The sequence below is a fragment of the Trachinotus anak genome, unplaced genomic scaffold (assembly GCF_046630095.1).
Source record: "Trachinotus anak isolate AG129_WGS33_773 ecotype Australia unplaced genomic scaffold, CSIRO_AGI_Tana_v1 ptg000028l, whole genome shotgun sequence".
In the NCBI taxonomy this organism is placed as follows: domain Eukaryota; kingdom Metazoa; phylum Chordata; class Actinopteri; order Carangiformes; family Carangidae; genus Trachinotus; species Trachinotus anak.
This window is the reverse complement of record NW_027273879.1, coordinates 18,970,379-18,994,453: the sequence shown is the minus strand read 5'-3', so window position 1 is coordinate 18,994,453 and position 24,075 is coordinate 18,970,379. Positions and strand designations below refer to the sequence as shown.

The window sequence follows — 24,075 nt, the reverse complement described above, 5'->3', positions numbered from 1 at the left end:
CCCCCCCCCTTGTGGTCAAAAGAATAAACGCAACTTTGGACAAAGGTTTAAACAAGCGCACTCTCAATCACACGAGTGAAACCACTGTCGCTGAATCTGTTCACATCTGCAGCAGAGCAATGAGATACAAACAGGCATAAAATATATAGATATATATCTATACATCTTCAAGGTTTCAGCAGCAGCCTCCACATGCACTGAAGTGTCAGCGGGCAGCCTGGCGGCGGCTCTCCCTGGGCCACCGGGGCTCTCAAACAGTTAACCGAGTCGGGGGGTGACGACTTGCTCTGCTGTTGGCTCCCTCTGAAGCCTCCTCACACGTGAACGCGCGGCGGAAGACGGAGCCTCCCTCTCGGCCTTCAGGAGGGGCTGAAGGTGACTCTGCTCTCGGCTGGGATGCAGAGGGAGCTGCTGGGGCTCCGTCCGGCCCGATACACGCTCCTGCTCCGGGGAATAACCACGCACGCCTGCGGTGGGCTTTAGACGTTATCCAAAAAAAAAAAAAAAAAAAAAAAAACCAATCCTCGACCCTGCGGCGGCTGAGCGGGTCGTTTTCTTCTCTGTAAAGGACACAGCAGCTATCAGAAAAGAGAGGGTATCCGTCTCTCTCCCTCTCTGTCTGTCTGCGTCTGGCCGGGCTCCGGTGGTGGGTGTGCATGAATGTGTTCTGCACCGTACGGGCGGAAAAAGCGCCCAAGATCTGCAGGGAGCATCTTCCCCGTCGGTAGAGGCGCGCCGACGGAGCCGGAGCGCAGGGAGAGCACGGAGGGCGCCGTGGACGGCAGCAGGATGGTGAGTACACTGAAACACCGACAACCGATGGTTGATAAAAGCTCCGTGTTTTTAGCGGCGCTCTGCACCAAGGGACAGGCGCTTGTGTCCGCCAGATTGTTATCATGCAGCAGTGGCGCAAAGGGGACAAAACAAGAGATGAGGATCGTATAAAGGACACTGGTCCTCCCTGCATTTGAAGGGGCATTAACAGGCTGCCACGGCGCGCTCAGGCTGAGCCAGCATAGTCCTTGTTGACGGTTTGTTTTTCTCCAGACTGTCCAGGAATTCAACACCTTGGTAGCGCTGTACCGGGAGCAGGTCATATCCATCGGGGAGATCTCAGCCGACTGTCCGTCTCTGCGGGCTCAGATGCACCACACACGGTCCAAAGGATGCTCCATGGCCCGGGCAGCGCACCAGGACCTCGCTGTCATCTCTGTTTCAGGGTAAGAGGGAACCACAGTGTGACTGTCAGACAAAAGGAAGAATAGGTTTGGGCCCCATCAGTGTTGATTACACATTTCAGGGCAATTTCATTTTCTCCTCTAGTAGCTCAGAAAAATTTTCAACCTTTGACTTTAAAACTATTATAAAAATAATACATCTTAATTAGGCTGTGTGGCACTTTTCTATGCAAAGTTACACATAGATTGACTGTAAAACAACAGATTGCAAAAGAGAAAACACATTGATATTCAAAATAATGAGACAAGGTAAAGATAAGGTGGGATAGTATGTAAGGTAAAAATCTGACTAAAACCAAACAAAAAGTTAGAATTGGCACAGATGAAACAGTCATGGACTGGTAGGAGCAATAAATGCAGGGAATTGTTTTTTTATATGGGAAACACTGGTTTAAAAATCAATTTGCAGTGGCTAAAACAAAAGTAATTTGGTAAAGTGAACATCAAGCTATTACTGACAACCCCATGACAAAGGCAGGCATCAGGTCCACTGTGATGGGTTTGTGAAGCTTCAAGTGTCTGCAAGTTAATTCTGCTCATCAGTAATGAAAACTACTGGAAAAATATGATTAAAAAGCGAAATCTGGAGCGTGCATGAAACACACATTCCCCTTCTCTATCTGATTTTTTTAAATCTCCTTCTCTCTGTTTTCCTTTTTCCCTCTGTCTTCTTCCTCTCTCTCACCCCTCCTCTTCGTGCTGCAGTCCAGAGGACGGAGAGATCCACCCTGAGATCTGTCGGCTCTTCATCCAGCTGCAATGCTGCCTGGAGATGTTCATAACAGAGATGCTCAAATCCATGTGCCTGCTGGGGGTGCTGCAGCTACACAGAAAAAGTACCACCACATTGTCGTTGTGCCACAAGAGTAATGAAAAGTCATGTCAATACCAATTTCAAAATAATTGATCACCCTGGGCAGATAGTCATGATTTTTTAAAAGTATAACATGTCACAGTAGGAAAGTCACAGGTGTAAATATTTAAATGAATAATGTTATTGATTGAAATCCATTTAGCTGTTTCACTATCGGGGTCATGGTGTTGTTCACGCTGTCACACTGTCACAGCGTAGTGGGAAACCTGAAGAGAACAGAACCATTTTTAATCTTATAAGTAACATCTGTAATTATTCTATGACAAGTCCAAATGGCCCATAGTTAGATAATCATTCATTAAATTTATATTTAAAACAGGCAAATGGAGCATTAATAAAATAAGTAATAAATCAGTGTAAAGGCCTGGTTGTAAAAACACATTTAACAAAAGATTTTACGACTTGAAATTCTTGTGCAAGTCATTTCAAAGCCAAAAGGCTGTGCAGTTTTCTCCACTGCTGCTCTCCTATGAGTCTGTGGGGGGAATAGCATTAATGAAAATGCAAATAAAAACATGCTGCAGTCCTGTTAACTCCAGCCAAGAAGTTTGCATGTATCCTTTCATATATTAAAAAACATGTGCATTTCAAATATTTTAACATTACACATGACAAACATTTCTAATGTATTTTAAGATATCGTAGGTAAATAAATAACTTAAAAGTGCATTTCCTAATGCTTTTCAGGTCTATTTCACCTACTATTTTTCTGCTTGAAATCCAGTCTAAAGTATTCAAAACAAACAGTATTTACCTCATTTCAGACGCACACTTCCACAGATCACTGATGATAATGAACATTAACAAGCATGAAGGACATAAAAGCAATAACGTATATAGAAATAAATAAAGGTAAAACTTTAAAATAAATAATGAAGTAAAATAAAATAAAATAATATAACAATAAAAAACAAAGATGCAAGTAGATCAAGCCAAAAACAGGAACATATTACCCTCCTGTCCATAAAAGTGAAAGGATATAGTTAAAAGGCATTATAAAACCCCCACTCATATCTGAAGAGATCAGTCAGAGTAAACCACACACTGTGGAGACAGCAGAGGGCAGCAGAGAGCTGTTACTGTGGCCAACATTTACACAGGGGCTGGGATTCTTTTTCATTATATTTTTTTATCATTTTTTATAAAATTTCATTCAATGGAGAGAAGAGAACATTTTCTGTTACATTTGTTAATGAAGTTGAAAACTTATATTGTACTTATATATTTGTGATGGGATGGTTTTAATTTTAAGTGAACATTCCCAAAATACACTCTCTCCTATATTTTACATTTTAAAAATCATTCACCTTTTAAAGAGTTTAATTCCTAAATGAGCAAACTAAAGAGACTGAACTGACACAATGTAGATGATGATGACCATTTAAATTGCACCAGAACTTCTTTAGCTTTATAGATGTGGTTGTTTGTAGTGTTTAAGTCATCTGTGTTGACGGTGTCTCTGTTTGTTCCTGAAGGAACGGACTCGGAGCCGAGGGTGGACTTCAGGATGGATGAAAGCTCCGATGTTCCCATCCTGGAAGACCGATCCTCATCTCCCATAGACTTCCCTCAGGAGCAGTGGTTGGTGGGAACTGATATTGAAAACATAGAGAGGTAAGGTGACTGACCCTGCTTTTAAAATTCATTCTTACGCTGTCTTGAACAGAACTTAAACTGTACTTTTTCTAGTGTTGTGAACTCATGAGTAAACCACCCAAGCTGCAGATATCTATGTGCTCATACATTGTTTCTTTGTCTTTACAGAGATATGCGAGAGATGAGAAACTTACTCAGCAAACTCAGGGACACGATGCCATTGCCACTGAAAAACCAGGGTATGTAATGTTTGTGATAGATGAAATTCACAATATCATTAATGTGACAGTGCAAATTCTTCTGGAAGATTGAAGATCATGATTGAGCTCAACAACATCTGATGCCAGACAAACTCGAGTTAGCTGTGGTTGTTCAAATTTCACTGGCAGAAATATAATCATTGTATATTAGAAACAAATAATCTGAGAGCTAGCATAGTGGTTCCCAACATGGTAGTCAAGACCCCCCCATCCCCCACCCCCACCCAAGCAGTCATGTGATGAATCTAAATGGTTGTGAGATGATTACTGCAAAATCATGCTCATTTTTCAGATGTTAATCTGGGCTTTTTTATTGCAAAAAAACTCTATGATCGTACCTCTAAAATTATTAAAGTAATAGTTTATTGCTATAATAGAAATTGTTCTTATTCGCTAACCAGCTGGCAATTAAATGAAAAGACAGAGACTCTAATCTCTATATGCTAAATATTAAAATAAAGCCTGTTAGCTTAGCTTAACATACAATCTGGAAGTGGGCAAACAGCTAGCCTGTCACTGTCCAAAATCTGCTCACAAATGATCATATCTCATTTTTAAGTAGCTTCTTGTACGTTTTGCTATTGCTACATAGCCTGCGTTAGCATTAATAGCTGTTTACTCACCAAGAGCTTTGTGGCTGTTACAATACAAGAAGTTATCATACTTCCCCTGTGCAGAGCTACTGCTTACGAGCAGACTGGATGCTACGTTGTCTCGATGTCGGAAAGTGACCAGATGGTCTGGCCAGACCGAGGCTAGCTGCCTAGCATGCTAACTCCAGCAGAAGAAAACAAGAGATAGAAACAGAAGCAAAACTAGAGTTAACATTGGCGCTGCTTTCCACTGCTGTTCTCTTGGCAAGTAAATGAATGAAGTTTGATGCTGAACTCCCAACATTTCTTCTAGACTGGTGAGTAAACAGCTGTTAATGCTAATGTTGGCTATGTAGCAGCACCTTTAAATCCATTCAAAAATATGAAATGAAATGTTTATTTCATGGAATAAGCAGATGAGCTATAACGTGTTGATTTGTTTTAGAGGTGCTTGTACGTGGATTCTTTTACCTTCAGACAGAGCCTGTGTTTGACAAAGTCTGTGTCCTCATTTCCAATCCTTAGGCTAAGATGCTAAATTAAGCCAATCAGCTGCTGCGGCCATAGCCTCATCCTGATAAGAGAAAATCAGCGTTTGTGTTGTGGTGGAAGCACGTAACAGGATGACATGATGACATTATTGTTTGTTCCAGATGACAGCAGCTTGTTGAATCTGACTCCACACCCACTGATTAGACAGAGGAAGAGACGCTTCCCTGGACTTTGCTGCATGGTGTCAGGCTGAGAGTCTAACAGCAGCACTACAGTCAACACACACACGACTGGACGTTCATTTGAGTTCTCTTAAGTTTATTTTTGTGATATGTTTATATTTATTAAGAGATTCGTCAATCGTATCTCAATTTATCTTCATTTATTTACAATATTTTTCCCAGTTTTTCTCAAACTGTAATCTTGTAGTATCTATTATCTTGTTATATTCCACATATCTTTCTCATTTAGATATTTACTTCTTTTGCTGGTCGGTTATTTTGTTCTTGAGTTCTGCAACGTGACTCGTTTGGAAGGTTTTGTTTATGAAAGTTTTTGCTTTAATTCAAAAGTACATCCACAGTCCCCCAAAAAGAAGGACATAGTGTAGCCAGTGCGTCATATTAGCCTGGTGTGCTAAGAGTCATTAATCAATGAGATGAAGGAAAATTACAATACTAACTATGGGCATCAAATTTGGCAGTACCATTTGGGTACAGCCAAATCTTAAATATACAGGGTTTCAGTTTCAGGCCCTTGTGGAACCTTGTTTAGTGTCGGGGTGTTTTTTAATGTCAGGCATTTTTGCATTAATTTTCTTTTTTTATCTTACACATACTGTCACTTCCCTTCTAATCTTTCTGTTTTATGCTATTTTATATAATTAAAGGTAATAAATGTATATATCCAGGCTATGCACAGGCATTTTTAGTTTTGAGGTGTCTCACTGTACTTGTGTCGCACCTTCATGTCTGAATGTCTTACAGTGTGAGATGTTTTAGTCTGAACAACTCTCTAATGTATTTCTTTTGAGCATCATTCAGTAGAAGCACCTGCCAGGTGCGTCTCTGCTTACCTGTGTGTAGACAAAGCAGTTCATCTACAGCATTATGGTGCATACACATAACTGGCTCCTACGTTTCTCTGTAGAAAAAAGTACGTATGTAAAATAAACTGTATGCCAGATGAGAAAAAGTTTCAAAGCTTTGCCAAAAAGTGTAACTTTTAGAGGTCATCAGCCTCCTTGTTTTTGCCACCAACAGTGTCAGTGACGCACGATGATGTTGGTCATTTAGTTTGTTGAGTAATTTAGTTCTCACTAAAGTACTGGACAGATTTAGTTGGGACAGATGATTATTTCTAATGGTTTTCGTGACCTCAGATCTTTTCTGCAGCAACATGTCTAAACTGTAGTAGTGCATAGAAAGGATCCTTAAAAACTATTGCTCATGTGATATTTTCATGGAATTTCTTGTGTATACTGTATTCATGGTCCCCAGAGGATGAATACTCACTGCACTGACCTCAGTATCATCAGCAGCCACAAACTTCCATTTTTACCCAGAGCATATCACAATTAAAAAAATTATTACACTTATTGATTCCAGGCCTGCTCCCCAGTTGATGAACCCTTCTGATTTGACCTTTCCTGGAGCACCACCTTCAGGGCAAGGTTTTACATTTCTAGCATTAACATTCACTCTAATACCTTGTGCAGCTAAATCATCACTGTGTTGCTTGTTCAGTATTTTGGGGGGTGTAACTAGTCTTTGCAGCCTCCAGGGGAAACCAACAAGGCTCCAAGTCTTGAGTACTGTTGTGCTCATCATTAGCAGTCTTCCCTGAAAAAGAACAGGTTTAACTTTCAGCTTGAGTTTTTCCATCACAAGGGCTTTGCAGATGTTCCACATACAGAAACAGCACAATTGAAGAAAAAAACTGAAATCCACTCACAGAGGTTCTCTTCATCTGAATCATTCTACTAGAGCCATTTTCCCATTGAATGTAAGTGCAATGTAATTTGTAAATTCGTGTTTGTGAAGATTTTTTTTTCATTAATGTAATCCAATGTGGTGATGTCTAAATTGCTAAATTGTTTGTTTTGGCATGTATATGACTAGGCCATGTGTAGTTAGTGTGTCCTGCAGTGTAGAAAATCCACAGCTATAACTAGTATGTACAGCTTAGGACATTTTATAATGTGAATAAAGTTTTATATACAAATAAGATGATATTTCATTGTGTGTTGTCTTTCACTTAAATGAATAGCTCAAACTTTTTGAAATTAGATTATTTGCTTTCTTTCACCACAAGATGAGAAGATCAAAATCAGTCTCGTGTCTGTGAGTTTAGCACAGAGCTGGGGTCAGAATGGTCATGGTTAGCCTAGTTTAGAATAAAATGGGAAGCACAGGGAAACAACTGGGCTGACATTGTCCAAAGTGAAACCAGAATTACCACCTCATAGTTGTATGCCTCCGCGACTCAGACTAGTTTCAGGTTACATCCCTGTTTATCAAGAGTCATATAAAATAATAACCATTTGAAATTTTGTCATAATTACCGTGTGAAGTCTTGAATAATGGCTAAAAAGTGTTTTGTTAGGTCACACTTACCTTGACCCCTGACCTTTGACCACCAAAATCTAATCATTTCATCATTGAGTCCAAGTGAATGTTTGTACCAAATTTTAAGAAATTCCCTCAAGGTAATACTGAGATATGATGTTCACAAGGTCAAAACCACATTTTGTGAGGTCAGTGTGACCTTGATCTCTAACCTCTGATCACCAAAATCTAATCAATTAATCTTTGAGTCCAAGTCAACATTTGTGCCAAATTCGAAGAAGTAATGTCAAGGCTTTACTGAGATATCATGTCCACTAGAATGGGATGGATGTACATACATACGGATGGACGGACGAATGACCTGAAAACAGTATGGCTCCGGCTCTGGCTATTGCCGGTGCAGAGGCATAAAAATTTGCCTACCAGTACTTCTAAAGCTTACAAATTAAAATCTCTCGGTTGTTTAACCCATACATGAAAAGACAACGTAAAACAACAGTGTCGTTTTACAGGGAGTGACCTGTTTGAACTATTATTTGTATCCATCCACCCAGTACTTCTGTGCAGCATCTCCAGCTGCAGTGCAGGTTGCCAGGTAGTCAGTAGTCTAGGTTTTGGCTTAAGTACTTCCATGATGCTACCAAACCTGGCAACCTCACATTGTCTGACAAGACTGTAGAGACCGTGTCTGACACAGTCACTGCACATGGCTGTTGTTAACTGAGAAATGGTTCTATCACAAAACTCCCTCCAAAACTACATATTATTGTTTTTATAAGTCTTTTCTTGTATGAATTAAATTAATAACAGACAACATGTTATGTAGTAGAGGTGTTGATGTATGTTTATTTTTGAACTTTGGACTGAACCAGGCCAGTTGTTTCACCCTGCTTAAAATCTGTATGCTAAGCTACGCTAACCATGTCCTAACTCCAGTTGCACATAAGAATGAAAATCAGTTTTCTTGGAAAGAAGGTGAATAAGAGCATTTCCTAATTTCCTGCAATTTTACAAAAAAAAAAAAAAAAATTTCTTGGGAATTAAATTTATGTCTAAACTTGATAGTAACTAAATTCTCGTCTTCTCCCTTGTTGAATATGTTTTTCGTCAGATGGTTTTTCCAACTATCTAGACTTCTGTTTTCAATCATAGAAAACTTTGGGGCCTATTTTGTTAACACTTTATCCCCAAGTCTTGAAAAGAAGAGATTTATTAAGCAATAAGACATCCAACTAATTATTACTATTTTATACACTAGATATAGCCCAATAAAAGTAAAAATGCTCCTGTAGACCACAGCCTTTAAACTTTTTACCTATACATTTTAGTGTCAGTTACAGTTTTGCCATTGCTCCAGTTAGGCTGAAGATCACTCATGGGCTTTTTACAACATGGACCAGAACAATGTGTTTATTGTGTTTAGTACCAGATTGTACAAATACTTGGACAACTACAGAAGTAGTGGAAAGGTCCCCCCCCCTCCCCTCAGTATCTCTAGCTGTCAAGTCTCTGACACTCAACATCTGGTTTATGTCTCTGGAGCTGGGAAACTCCCAAGCTCTTTACTTCCCGTAACATTGAGGGACAAGAGGGTTATGTAAGAAGTTAATTTATTACTATGTGCTCTAATTACTGTTATTATTAGGAAAAAGTAGTTTTTATTTTGAGATTTTTTTGGATGCAGACTGGGCAATGCAAGTCCAAAACTGACTGGATGCCCCTGAGATGTCAGTGAGGGAGGTTTTATATTCCTGCTGTCAGTTCAGACTCAAACCTCAAGAGTCAGATTCCACTCTGCCTGCAGTGCATTGTCAACTTACTGCGAAGACTCTCGACTGCAGAGATATACAGCCAAACGCAGGGGCTGCTAAGTTATATGCTCCAGTATCTGCTGAAGAGGACATTGCTATATGTGGTGAGTCAGATTTAACTTCTTTTTCTTAATATTAACTTGACTTTAGAAAATTACAAGTTGCACAAATTCAAAACTACAGTTGCTTTGTGCTATTTTATTTACTTTATTATTATTATTTTATTCAGTGTCTTTAATGCCTTATGTAAACACATAAAACTTTTAATTCACCCTGTTTGTGAAATGTGTGAAACCAAAAACTTACCTTGCCTAAAAGGTAAATATCTCATGCCAATGACAAACATCATTTAGTGCAAATGAAAAATATCTGTCAGGTCGATATGTTCAAGAACTAAATGTTTCGATGGGGAGATGGCTGATACTAAAAGCTGCATGGCACTAAAATTCTGCAGTATGCTGGACTACAGTACAGTACAGTGCAGTACAGTAGATGGTAGTTGTGGGTTTAGGTTAATGTCTTCAGGGTCTGATCAATATGTTGACATGTTGAGGAAGATTTGTCAGGATGTTCCTCTGTGGGAAACAGTATTGTTTAATTTCATCCTGTTAGTAATGCTGATATTTAATAGTTTTTATCAAAATAAATAAATTATCAGTGCAATAAAAAATCTAATAAAAAAATTAAACAAACAAACAAAAAAGAAAATTAACAGTCAAATAAATAACCAACTGTTCTGATTACAAAAGTTTACAATGGTTGTTGATCCTGGTCTGGTCATCAAATTATTTTCAGAAAACCAGTCTGGACTCTCCTGATGGCTCCTTCCAGCCGGTTGGTCCTGGTGCTGCAGCTCCTCAGCTGCATATCAGCAGGTCTGGCCTGTTTCTGTGAGCGATACACCTGGAGTTCCTGGTCCGCCTGCACCGCGACCTGTAACCACGGCACGCAGCAGAGACAGAGGTGAGACACAGCACAGATGCAGTAGACACAGTGCAGACACAGGTGAGACACTCAGAACAGACACACAGAACAGACACACAGAACAGACAAGTTGGATCTTGAGGCCAAAATTAGGTGTCTTTTGAATTCATACTTATTCTTTAATCAAGAATGATTTTACCTGTTGTTTTCAGTTATTGTTATGAAAAACAAAACTTCTACAGATGTTGCCCACAGCTTCTCTGTGTAAAATGGTTTTTCATACTTTTTTTTACAGGAACTTTCAGTTTGATGACTATTACTGGAAGAGCAGCTGCTCTCAGTTGTGCAACAAATACGACATTAGAGCCTGTAATGAGCAGAGGTGTCCAATCAACTGCGTGCTGACAGAGTTTGGGCCTTGGTCTGACTGCTCACCCTGTGCCAAGAAACAGGCAAGAAACTCAATGCAAAAAATGCTGACATATTCCCTCTGAGTGTCTCAGTTCTGTGCTCCAGACTAATTCTCTGAGGGCTCTGCATGTTCAGACCAGAAAAGCAACAAAGTTAAGTATACTCAATCATCAGCAGTCACCTGCTGATTGATGCTACTGTCCCACAGTGCAATGCACAAAAGAAAATGGTGAGGCTGCAGCTGGAAATGATCAATATAATTTGCAAATGGAGCTGAGAAAGCTTCAGGCTCCAATCTTGTGACAAAATGATCTGAGCTCAAAGGTCTACTTTCTTCATTTCATAGCTTTCAATCATATATCATTGTCTTCATTCAGTGTGAATGGAGCCTAATCCATAGCTTGGTGGTTTAACTGATCAGTCATGGTCATGGTCAGTTTTACTGAGCCTCATCTGTGCATTTATTACAGAATATCCTGTTAGTATAAAAGCACTATTAGTATACACCTATTAAGCACTTTCTTAGGAACACTTGCACTTATCCCTTGAGCCACTCATGTGGCAGCAGTGCATAAAATCCTGCATATAGAGGTCAGTTATTGTTCACATCAAACATCAGAACGGAGAAAAAATGTGATCTCAGTGACTTTGACCGTAGCATGATTGTTGGTGTCAGAGTTGAGAGACCGGTTGGAGCTGACAGAGAGGCTACGGTAACTCGATAACCATCCTTTACAATTGTCTGAATGAATGACACATCAACCCTTGAGGTGGATAGACCAGAGCAGCAGAACACCACGTCCGGTCACTCTCCTGTCAGCCAACAAGACATGTGTCTGTCAGTCATTTTTTGATAGAACAAATGAAGAAGATTTTTTTTTTAAAGAATCATGGAATCTTATGTAAACTTTTACCTCACTCAGCAGTCGAACAAACAATCAGAAAGTTCAGAAGTTTCCATGAATGTGTTGCACTTGCAGGTTGCTTTGCTTTCACCATCTGTCCAGTTCATGGCATATGCAGTTGTTTTTCTCTATTTCAGCAGTTTCTGTGGTAACTTCTTTCAAGAGCCCATTGATGAAGTCAAAGTCACTGACAGATTTCAGTCAGTTTTTAAATTGCACTGTCTCCCTGTCATGCTATTACCATAGTTTAGAACCCGGTCTGTCCAGAGGCCGGCCCAATTCGGTGGGTCAGACTGCAGCGTGGAACTGACAGAGGAGAGGCCATGTTTCCCTTCCACAGAGTGCAAGTTACCATCCATCGACTGCAGAGACGACTTCAAGTGTGATAATGGTAAGAAGTACTTTTCTTTCTTTTTTCTTTTTCTTTTCTTTTCTTTTAACTGATGTGTTATAGGATAAACAGAAAGGTGTCACACATTCATAATCCTCTAAATATGATGTTGTAATAGTTAAAAATTATGTATTTAAATTCTTTATAACCATAACTTATAATTATGTCTTTTCGAGGGCCAACATCTTTTTAATCTCTAAGCTGCTGTCCCAACACCCACTCACCCACCTACACACACACACATATCTAAAAACATTCTTTCTGCTGCAGGCCGCTGCATCAATTCAACGCTAACATGCAACAGACAGAACGACTGTGGAGATAACTCTGATGAGAGGGACTGCGTCAACCCCAAAATTGTGTGTCCAACAGAGACGAGAGTGGCCCCTGGGGCTGACCTGGTGGGCAATGGGTAAGCTAATAGTCATAAGGTCACTGCTTAGTTTACAGCTTTAGTTTGAATGTGAATTGGCTCACATTCCTCCCAGCCATGGTCATAAAACTTACGAATAACTACTAGCTAGTTGACAGTAACAATAATATCAAATTTAAAAAAAATGTAAATAAAAACAAAAACAATGGTGCTAACAAAACATTTATTGCTGTAGTTCACTTGTTGTGCAATGTCTTTTTGCATATCAGTGATAATCCAATATAAGACAATCAGCCTGTCCATGTATTTGTTCAGCAATGGATTTAAATTTTCCTTGATTTGTGTTTGCAGGTTTGATGCTTTAGCAGAGGAGCAGAGGGGAGCGGTACTGGACAACATGTTTATGGGGGGAAACTGTAATAAAAGGAGGCCTCCAAAAACACTTCTCTACCATCGAGTCCCTCACAACTTTGAGAGCTTTGACATTAAGGTGGTATCACTATTTTGAATACTTGATTGTAAAGCACCTCGACCAACAGAGCAAAATAACCCAACTCCTAAACAAAACTCAACTATTGTGGAAATGATATCAGGCTGAATGAATGAATTATAATAATTTTAATGATATACATTTTTGTTTGTAGAAAAATTATGCCAGTGAAAAGTGTCACAAGAGAATCATTGTTGGCATTGCTGTGTGCAATAGTGTCTTTTTGAGTCTACCACTAAGTGCAGCTATGGTCGGAGATTTTATCCTCATGCAGAAGTTTTAATATAATAATTTGAAAAATGTTTATCAGCGGTTTGCAGAGAATTCCATCTAAAGCTTTGGCTTCACCTCCACAGACAAACACTTAAGGAAAAGTACAGTTTTGTTTTGTTGTTACTGTTGTACACCTTGTTTTACACATATAGTTGTGGTTGTTCAGGTTGGAGTGGTAGAGGACTTCAGCACTGACCCCCAGCAACTACACACAGAGCCAATCAATATGAAGACATCAAGTTCATCTGGAAGTTCCAAAACAGATCGAGACAACTTTTTCTTCCCAATATTTTTCTTCAGTGGGAGTTCTAGCAATCGTAAGACCTCTTACAGGGACGCTTTTGAAGCTTCAAAGAAAACGGTTAGTGACTCCAACAACAGTATGCACACACGTATTTATAGTAATATGTGTAGTGTAATAAGGATATTTATTCACATAATGCATTCCCTGATCCCCTAACCCTCGTCCTCATATAAAAAAATGAGGACCAGACACATTGTGCCCATTAAAAAAAATGCTCCTCACTGTGAAGGTCTCAAGCATGGTCCCCAGAATGATATAGGTACACACACACAGACATACACACATAAGGTCAAGTGTTCCAAGTGGTGTGTTTGTTCAAGTGTTTGTTCACATACACATACATTGCTGGTTAAAGCTCTACTCGTCCTCTTCATTTTTCTTCTTCTAAGTAATTCCTTTTTTTTTTTTTCCTCCTCTGTAGGACTCCAAGTTTTTTCGGGTGCACCAGGTTCTGCCTGTGACCACATTCAGGGTGAGGGAACCGGGGGATCTCGTCCTGTCACAGCCTTTCCTCCAGTTCCTTTACGCTCTTCCTCTTCAGTACAACTACGCTCTTTACAGGGACATCTTCCAGCGCTTTGGGACACATTACCATCACTCAGGGAAGCTGGGTGGCCACTATGACCTGCTGTACCAGTACAACCGAGAGGAGCTCAACACTTCAGGTACAACAGCACAGCCTAGTGGACAAAGTTAAGAGTGACACTCTGGGCTGCAGTGACTGCCAAGAGACAAATAAAGACGTGGAAAGGGTTCTGTACATTACACAGACTGGTCTTTCTTGTTAGCGTTTCATTCTTTCACCTGCTCAGACCCACACCTACACAGCCACAGTATGAGGACTATTTTCAGTCTGAACACCCTCTGAATGTTTGTGGTTGATTCATAATGCTACCTAAATATTAAGACAGCATTTTCTTCTGACCAATGGCAGATTTAGATATGGACAACATGGGTAACCGTCACAGTGACAATTTTCTTTCTATTCGTGTTACATTATTTTGGTCTTTATGATTGCATATAGTTTTGGTACTAACTGATGACTTTGCATCAAGGAAAGCAAGAAATGTCAGGCTTTAGATGAGAAGTGTGCAATTTAAAATGTGTGTCTTGTTTGAAGTATGCAATAGTGTAATAAGGTTCTTTTGAATGTGTAATCTAGTAGTTTGATTCTGTATTTCATTTGAACATAGCTGAAATTTCCTTTCTATTCTTGTTACTTTATATTGGTATTTATTTGATACGAGGAGGGGGAGGGGGTTCGCCCAGGACACCATACAAACTAGAACCGCCACTGCTTTTGACATAGTACTTGGATTGAAAAATTGTTTGCCCACGACTAAAACCACATATAAATAGGACATTTTCACATGAGTATGAAGGTCTCAGAAGTGGTTCAATATCTATGAAAATTCAAGTTCTTAAAAAGTATGTTCATCTTATGAGAACATTTTTGGTGGGTAAACTGAACAGCTTGGTTCTGGTTCTAGTTGTAGTTAAGTCAAATGATGTTAGGATAGGATCATAGGATCTTAAAATGTAGATTAACTGTAATATTTAAATATGACCGCTCTATAAGATCATCCATATATTGCTGTAACACTGGTAGGTGCTTTGTTTCTGTGCCAGTGTTGCTTCACACTCTCACACCGGCTGTCTGACAGGTGAAACAGAAGAGCACGTGAAAGGCTGCCTGCACGATGAGACCTTCTGGACCGTCATCCTCTACACCGAATACAGCAGCGTCACCAGATGCACTGACAACAGGATGACTCAGAAATATCGAGGTTACATCAAAAATTTGTCAAGAAGCACACCATCTTAATTACTGACTCTACTGTTCATGGTTTAAAGAACAGCGATCTTATTATCACTGTGGTCTCTTGTCTTTGGTCCAGGCTCGTACATTCAGGCAGCAGAAAAGTCTTTCTCTATGGTGAGAGGTGGAAGAGCCAGAGAGGCAGCGGCTCTGGCCTGGGAGAGGCAGGGCGCTGCTCCGGACCATACGGCCTTCAAGAACTGGGCCAAGTCTGTTCTTGATAACCCAGCTGTGGTTGAATACAAGGTTAAATTTAAATCTCCTTACCCAAACTTCAGAAACATCTTCAATCTGATGATCAAAATGGCCCCTGAAGAAAATTCAAAAAGAGGAACAATCCAAGATATAAGTCAACCTGTGTTTATGTATGTGTGTTTGTCCAGCTGCTGCCTATCATAGATCTGGTTCGAGGTATCCCCTGTGCTGTCACAAAGAGGAGACACCTGAGGAAGGCCCTCAGGCAATACCTGGAAGAATTTGATACCTGCAAGTGTGCCCCGTGTCCCAACAACGCCAGGCCTGTTCTCTCTGGCACAGAGTGCAAGTGTGTTTGCCAGACTGGCACCTTTGGCACCAACTGTGAGAGACGGGCTTCTGACTACACATCAGGTACGTGGGGACAGCTGCAGAACACAACATCCTCTGTAGTCAAGTGATTAAGTCATGACAGCACTGTTCTTGGTTGATGAACGAACACAACAGATGACAAAAATAAGTATTGACTGGTGAAGTAGGAGGAATTGCTGGTTGTGAAAGTACTTCTTCCTCACACTGAATTCCAGTGTTACTTTCAGTGATATCCTTAGTGTTACACAGAAACATAAGAGTCTCCTGGATAATTTAACCATTCTGTAGGTTCATGTTGTGACCCCCACTTTTAAATATATAAATAGATTACTGTACATTTACAGGAATTTTCCATTGTTTTTGTGACAGAACAGTATGTAATTTTAGTGACTACAGCATTATTAAACTTTGTAATGGTTGTCTAGGGACTCACACCACTTGGCTAAGGTTAGGGCAAGGTAGTGGTCTGCTTTAAAACAGAGAAAGTTCACACTGACTTCAGGCACAACCTTTTTATTTATATTCAACCAAAATCATGAACTCTAAACCAAATTCTTTTATTGCCTCTACCTAACCACAGACCAAACTGAAAGTCATGGACCCACCATTCACCCCAACCTACCTCCATTTCCATTTCTTGCTTATCGTCACAAAAAACATGGACAAATCGTGTCTACTTACATGAAATCAAGAGATTAAATTTCATGTTCCTGGACACACACTGACACAACATTGTGCTGAATAACAAGCAGGTGATTTTTGCCTTCTCTCAGTCCTCAGTCACCTAACATTGTCTGTGCAGAAACTGAACGGGACTTTTTCTTCTGATACTCAGGCCACCAGTAATTACTCATTGCAATCAGAGTGGGCATTTCGAAATGGAAGCCAGTTTACCATTGACACTGTCACTTATAATTATAGACACCAACTTTTTCTGTAGATGAATTTGTACACTGCAACTATCACCACCTTCACATGTGTTTATTTTTTAGCCCTGATATCAGCGTGGCACTAAATTGGCAATGTTGGTTTGTCCACAAATCCTCATAAATTTGGTTGCCTCCTGACCTTGACCACCATTAGGCCAGAACTTGCACTTGTCCAGAAGAAATAAATCTAATGAGCAGATTGTTATTAAATGTATTGATTCCATACATGGCCCCCGGTTATTGGAACCTTTTAATTTCAATGACCTTATAACTATAGTCCCAATACTGATGGAAATAGTCTAAAAATAAAAAAATCCATCCAACTCTTTCATATTGTGGGATGTGAAACACAGTGCAGCCAGTAGGAGCTGCTTGCAAGTCTTCAGACTTTAAAACTAAAGGAATGGTTACGTTCACACTGTAAATGTAGTTTGGTTTCATTTCCACAGAGAGTGTGGATGGTTACTGGAGCTGCTGGGGGCCGTGGAGTCGCTGTGGAAACTCCATGAAAAGACATCGGACGAGGCGATGTGATAACCCCGCACCCCTCAGTGGAGGCCGACCCTGCGAGGGTCTTGCCAGACAGGAGGATCCATGTCACATCTCCATCTTTGAGAAGTAGGCCAAACTGTTTACTTAAAACAGCAACTTTTGATCCATGTTAATTTACTGAAATATAACCAAACCAGCAGATACAATTTTAGACGGGTGTCATGTCTTTACAACCTAACGTTCCCCAAGGAGAAAGGCACTTTACCTAAAAGGAGCTATATATAAGTTTTGCTATTGCTACATAGCTGATGTTTACATTGACAGCTGTTTACGTAGTAGTCTAGAGGAAAAGCTGGGAGTCCAGCATCAAACTTCATTCCTTTATTCACCAAGAGCTGCCTCCAGAGGTGGGAACCAATGCCAACGTTAACTATGATCTCTATCATGTCTTTTCTTCTACAGAGGTTAGCATGCTAACAGCTAGCCCTGGCCCATCTCATCACTCTACAAAAGCAACTCACTGTAGCTTCCAATCTGCCATGAAGACGTAGCTCTGCTCAGAGGGCGTATTATAACCTCTTGTCTAATGCAACAATGGCTGAAGCTTTTGTCAAGCGACAAACACCACCATCATCTCCCAGAAAGAAGAAACCATGTTTGGTGGCAGAGAAAACTTACAAACAGCCCCTTTAACTCTTCACGATGATCAAATTAAAACATTTTTTTACTCACTGATACATACTTACAGATATTTCTGCAACATTAGTATTTCTACACCAATGCACTGCTACTGCTACACCCTTTTAAACTCAAATATACAACATTTCTAGGTTTTATTTTGTGTATTACTTAGATTTCTAATGTTCTGGTTCATGTTTTCTTGCCCAGACAGGAGACCTGTGACAACGATGACGACTTCACTGTGGGCTGGAGGGACGAGCTGCCTCCTGGTGTGCAGGGCTGTCTGAGGCCACAGCGACCTGACAACAGCTTCCTCAGGGTAGAGACTAACACACCAGCCTGCAAATAGTGATTAAAATGTATGAGAAAGCCACAGAAGTTAAAATTGATTTCTTATATTGTCCTTCAATATGGAAGTTCATTACTGCCAGTAAACAAAATCAAAAAGCATATGTGAAAAGGTAAGAACACCGAAAACATGATATATATGTGTGTGTTTGTGTGTGTGTGTGTGTGTGTGTGTTCTGGCATCCAGTTATGTTTTATGGAGGCTATATTACAGTGTGTGATAAACAATTTATGAAATAGCAGTAAAGAAGTGGAGTAAATTTCAGTGATTATTATTATAATAATAAAATAATAACAGAAATAGCAGAAAATGTGAAATTAAATTTGCATTTACACAATAAACTGTCATATTCCATCTGACAATTAATTTGTCTAATGCTGTCATCATGTTTATCTCGTTGTTTATCTGCCTAGGATTCCGTTTTTTGGAGCTTGACTCATACTAGATACTAAAAGTCGTGAGATCATTAATTTTTACCACTTTTTTTTTTTTTTTTTAATTCTGTCTTTTGTGACTCCACCAACTTAACAGACGTGCAGTCCTGACTTGCTGAGTGCTCTTTTACTTGTAGATGATGTTTAATAATAATAAAAGTTAAATAAAGTCCAACCCATGGAGCACCAGCTCTGTTCAGAGGTGCTGTTCTGCTGCAGACTCCATAGATCGTAAAAAAGTAGAGTATGATGAGAGGAGAGAAACTAGACTGTTGCCCAGGATGGTTTATATTAAGAACCTTTCTAACTTTTTTTTATGAATTCCCTCCTCTGACAGAAAGCAAAGCAGTATTATAACTTTGGTGAGGATGAGGAGTTCCAGTGCTTCACTGGATTTGAACTGGAGGGTTTTCAGTACATCAACTGTCTTCCTGATGGAACCTGGAGTCAGCCAAATGGAAAATGCATCAGTAAGTGTATTTTCTCACAAGACCACTGAACAATGATCTGACTAATTTGGTGTTGAGTAACTTAGTCATGGTTAGTCATGGTGACATGACATTAAACTGTTAAGATGAACATTAATAGTTCTGCACCTGATATCTGTGTGTATTTAAAGTTAACATCTGTCCTCCTGTACCTCTAGGAAAGCTCTGTCTTCCCCCTGAGATCCCTGATGGGATGTCGCTGCTCCCTGAGAAAGACGAGTACAGTGTGGGGGAATCAGTGGTTCTGAACTGTCAAGAGGTCGGCCTAATGCCGCAGCCACAAACTGTTTTCAAATGCGGCAACAGTCTCACCTGGGAGCCTCCATTACCTGCTGACCTACGCTGCACTGACGGTACAGTAGATTAATGATCCCACATGAAAGAAGGAAAAGCTTATGCATCCAATGACTGTAATGCAGATGTATAACAGAGAAGCCCACAACAGTCCTTCAGAAAATCAGTAAAAGGAAATAGTGGATGGTGTTAATTCTCCTGCCAGGTGCTGTTAAAGTATTGCGGAAGAGATGACTTAAGCTTCACCTCACCTTTAAGAGCATAAGTCAACCTTCAAACAACAGAAACAGACTGGAAAACGATGTAAATATGACATTTAAGTTGGTTTCGTGTGTCAGTTTGAGGAAGGTTACACTCTCCTCATTCCTCGATCTGATGTTTTTGCCTTGTCACATGTTTAACGTACGTCATAATTTAACAACTTAGTCTGCATCCATTGCAGGTTGTTGCATGTTGTTTTTATCAGTATACCAACCTTTCCCCCTCAGCTAAGTATGAAAACTTTTCTGTGAGGCTTTGACTATTTTTCTGCAAAGGGTTTGCACATAAAAACAAATGGATAGAAAACCAGCATGCAACAGGACCCTTAAACAGAAGCAGCTAAATGGAATTCAGCCATAATACATTTTTTTGCTTTTTCTAACATATCAAAATGTATATATGAGCTGATTATATAAAAATACTCAGTATGAAGGAAAAATACTGAATATATTCTCAGAATTTATCTCGTTTCATATTCCCGTATGCAGAGCAACCATTTGTTCCTGGGGGTCAGTGTGGTCCAGGAGAGAAACTACAGGGCTCTACATGTGTCTGCATCCAACGAGAGAGCTGCCTGTAAGTTTTTATGAATTCTCTTATCTTACTTTATTCTTATATGATCATGAGGCTAATTCTTTCAAATGTATTCTTATGTGAAGCACTTTCAGTGTTGTGAAAACGGTTTTCATAAACTCAGATATGAGTACATACAGAGATTACGCTTTAATGAGCTTTTTTAAGTGTTTATAAAAAAAGCACTTCTGAAATATCATTGGTGAAAGCTCAGAGAAATACATTGCATTTGTTTAGCAGCAGCAGACTGACCTGTGTGTGTGTGTGTGTGTGTGTGTGTGTGTGTGTGTGTGTGTGCGCGTAGTTCACAACAAGCAAATCTCTGCGTCCTGAACGTGAACGTCAGTGCCATGGTGTCGATGTCCCTCTGCTCCTTCCATGCTGGTCGTTGCCATGGTGATCCGCTCTTCTATGTTGGCGAGGGCGCGTGCGATGCGGCTGATCCGGCGAAACTGGAGTGGGCCAAGTTCAGAGCCAGAATGTCCTCTCAGAGCTCTGTGCAGGTGCCCTGTGATCTTGACACCTGTTACGAATGGGAGACTTGCTCTGGTGAGCTTGACATGAAAGCATTCTTTCCTTGAGCTTTTCAGCAGTTCCACACTGATTTGTTTTAATGAAGTGTACTATTTAATTTCTTTTACTACCCAGGTCTTACTTTTTTAGCTTTTGCTGTCATTCTGTTGGGTTATGATAACACTGTGCTAAACAATTTAACTGCTAAATCTGATTTTGCCTTTAAAGGTGCTATATGTAAATTTTTTCTGTAGCTACATTGTCAGCGTTAGCATTACCAGCTAATAACTTACTCGTCTAGAGGAATCGAAGAGGAATATAAACGTCATGTTCAGTATCAAACTTCTTTCCTTTACTCACCAAGCCCCGTCTCCAACAGTGGAAAGCAACCATCTTGCTTTGCTTCTATTTCTATCACTATTTTTTCTTCAATTGAAGTTAACATGCTAACCAGCTAGCTCTGGGCTAGTCGTTCCGCTTCGTAATACGATTTTGTGATAGGGAGTCATTGTACATATTGCACTGTTTTAACTTATATTTAAACCCATGACTCGGTGATTTTTTCACTACATCATTTCATCAATTTTACCTTTTCATTTTTATCTTTGGGATATCTACCACTTGAAATGGAATTTGCAGCACAACATGAATTTGTAAAGAAACACAGATAGGTGGATTCAACAAAGTTAAGGGGTTTATTTGCTGAGATCAGACAGATTTTGAATAGAGCTTAAGTTTAACAAACTCATGTGAAAACTCAAGTGAGCACACCTTAAAGAAATGGTTTGATATTTGAAATGAGCGTATAGCCTATGCCAGGGGTCATCAAGTGAGTTTGGCCTCAGGCTAATTTTTTTCTAATTCGATGGCGGGTCAGAACATAAACAAAGGCTACTTTAAGAAACTGATGGATAAAAATGCATCTGAAATGTCTTAATTTACTGAAGTTATTGTTGACATGTGTGGTCCTGTGGCCCACAGACACAAGGTGGGTGATCTGGCAAACAGATAATATGACATATGACATAAGATCATGTGGGGAACAAGCTAGCCTGGTTTTGTCCAATGTCCAAATGAACAAAAAAAAAACAAAAAACATTAACAGACATACATGAGAGTGGAATTGGTCTCGGCAACAAAGTAAAAAAGTGGTTTTCCCAAAATGTCAAACTATTCCTTTAATTATCTGTTACAATCCTCCACAGGAAATGCTAAACTTTTTGGTGGCATAAATACAACAGGTCAAAGTTGATCTGTGTAACTGTTCAAACTGTAGTAGATGGTTAAAACATACAGTCTGGACATTTTCGCTTCAGCATTAAAGGCTAAATGTGTTTGTGGCCACTTGTGCTGCTTAAACTAAGGAGTCAACATATTCATGTGTTACTACAATTATCCTTTTGAGTAAGATGCTAGATTAGCATCACTATAATGGCAAAAAAAGAAATAATTTTAATTCAAATTCATGTATTAATGTTGAAGTTTAACAGTACATGGTTTGGTGGTTTTATTTTGAATCACTCAAAACTTATCAACATGACTTCTTGATTCATCAAATGTAAGTATCAAAGCTTCATTAGGCATATTTATGGTTAAAAATTAGGTTTGAATATTTGATGACTTTAGTATAGTAGGCCTATATCAAATTGATTTGCTAACGTTAACTCACATCTCTCCTCAGCATTTAAGACGTGCGAGTGTAAAGCTGCTCGGGGCTGCCCCAGAGGTCAAGGGAACATGTTCTGTGTGAAGCTGACCAGGAACCAGAGGATTCGCAGTCTGGACCTTTGCTCTATGGCCTCTCTCAAATGTGCCCACTATGAGTTAGAGATCCTCAATGAAGGTGTGTGTGAATCCAGATGATTCCATTAAGGTTTTTCTGTGCCTTTACAATCAACCTCTGAATTCAACCAAAAGAGGTGTGTTTAAAATAATGTCCCACCACTGCTGGAAAAACTGACAATAACTACACAGTTTAAAATATATATGATTTCACTAAAGTTAAATATACAAAACTACTGTGTATCAGTTTGCACTGCACTAGGTGCTGGAACCACAAATTTTGACACTATAGACATATAGTACACCTTGTACCATGTTACTCTTTAAAAATTTACATTAAATTTATAAAGGCAAACTATACTGGCAAGGAGGTATACTGAGGCCCAAGCACCTGACACAAGCCAGAACCAAAAGCACACGTAATGATGGATGATGGGAAAGCCACGTCACAAAACTGTGCTTAAACAGGTATTTCAGGATGTGCTAACACTGTGGGCCCCGGTCCATCTGGTCCTCTCTCAGCCTGTTGTATGAAAAGAGGGCATCTAAATGATTTTATATGTTAAATTCTTTTTTTTTTAAATGCATCATTGAATTTTCACCAAATTTGGTATGGCTTGATGATCACCAGACCTGATGTCATATGTTTCATACCACCACCTAATGGCAAATATGCACTGAATTTGTTATAGAAAATATATATTCTATGTGCATACAAAATTTGGTGTCCATTGGAGAAGTAACCTGCTGCTAAAATATTATGAAATAGTACATTGTTGTTGAATTTTCACTATAGTTAGTATGGCGACACTGAACATAAAAACTGGATAGATAATCTGACGTCTGACCAACACTGTAGCACCAAAAACAACAACATGTGTTACGGTACTGGGTATGATGGATTCACAGTAACTCTGGTGTGGAAAATCTGGAGCACACGGTGTACCATATTTTACAGTGTCCCCTGAAGACAAAGCACATACAAGAAGGAAAAAAATAAGGGAAACAAGCTTCAAATCCAGAAATGCAACAAAAACCAAAACACATAGACATAAAGAAAACACAAGAATTTCTGTAGTGAAGTGCTCCAGGACGCTACAGGGAGTGATGGGCTCGATTTTAGGGGCCAATATAATATTTGTTTTTCCATAAAATTACAAAAATCAACAAAGTAAGATAATATAATTTGACTGATTTTTGATAATCAGATTCCCAAGTATGTTTTGAGAGCAAATTGGTAAAAAAAAACAAAACAACAACACAAATTTTCAAAAGTGGGTTTCATATATCTCTCAAAACTGTTCACCGTCGGTGATTGCCCCTCTAATTAACAGCTTAACACAAATTCATGAAAGCACAGCCATGTTCAATCCTGTAGATAAGGGGGATCA

General features: G+C 39.5%; 1 protein-coding gene and 1 long non-coding RNA gene across 3 annotated transcripts; one reads left to right on the top strand and one right to left on the bottom strand.

The window, feature by feature from the left end:
• The first annotated feature begins 318 nt into the window (after positions 1-318).
• c6.2 (complement component 6, duplicate 2) lies at positions 319-24,072 on the top strand. Of its 2 annotated transcripts, XM_071465862.1 has the most exons (21): positions 319-792; positions 1,048-1,220; positions 1,944-2,104; positions 3,588-3,726; positions 10,263-10,394; positions 10,651-10,807; positions 11,918-12,062; positions 12,333-12,474; positions 12,787-12,925; positions 13,365-13,559; positions 13,924-14,167; positions 15,167-15,289; positions 15,401-15,567; positions 15,705-15,930; positions 17,267-17,435; positions 18,198-18,309; positions 19,111-19,243; positions 19,420-19,614; positions 20,305-20,392; positions 20,694-20,938; positions 22,584-24,072. In XM_071465862.1, the coding sequence occupies exons 1-21, from the start codon at positions 661-663 to the stop codon at positions 22,763-22,765; spliced, it is 3,399 nt and encodes a 1,132-aa protein (XP_071321963.1). In that variant the 5' UTR covers positions 319-660; the 3' UTR covers positions 22,766-24,072. The 2 variants fall into 2 exon arrangements, with proteins under 2 accessions (XP_071321963.1, XP_071321962.1); XM_071465861.1 differs by lacking the exons at positions 319-792; positions 1,048-1,220; positions 1,944-2,104; positions 3,588-3,726 and adding an exon at positions 9,183-9,535 and having other exon boundaries at positions 10,227-10,394.
• On the bottom strand, positions 3,352-4,717 carry LOC139611316 (uncharacterized). Its single transcript, XR_011686294.1, has 2 exons — positions 4,592-4,717; positions 3,352-3,704 (listed from the first exon to the last, which is right to left on the bottom strand). It is a non-coding gene; the product is annotated as an uncharacterized lncRNA (long non-coding RNA).
• Positions 24,073-24,075: the final 3 nt, after the last annotated feature.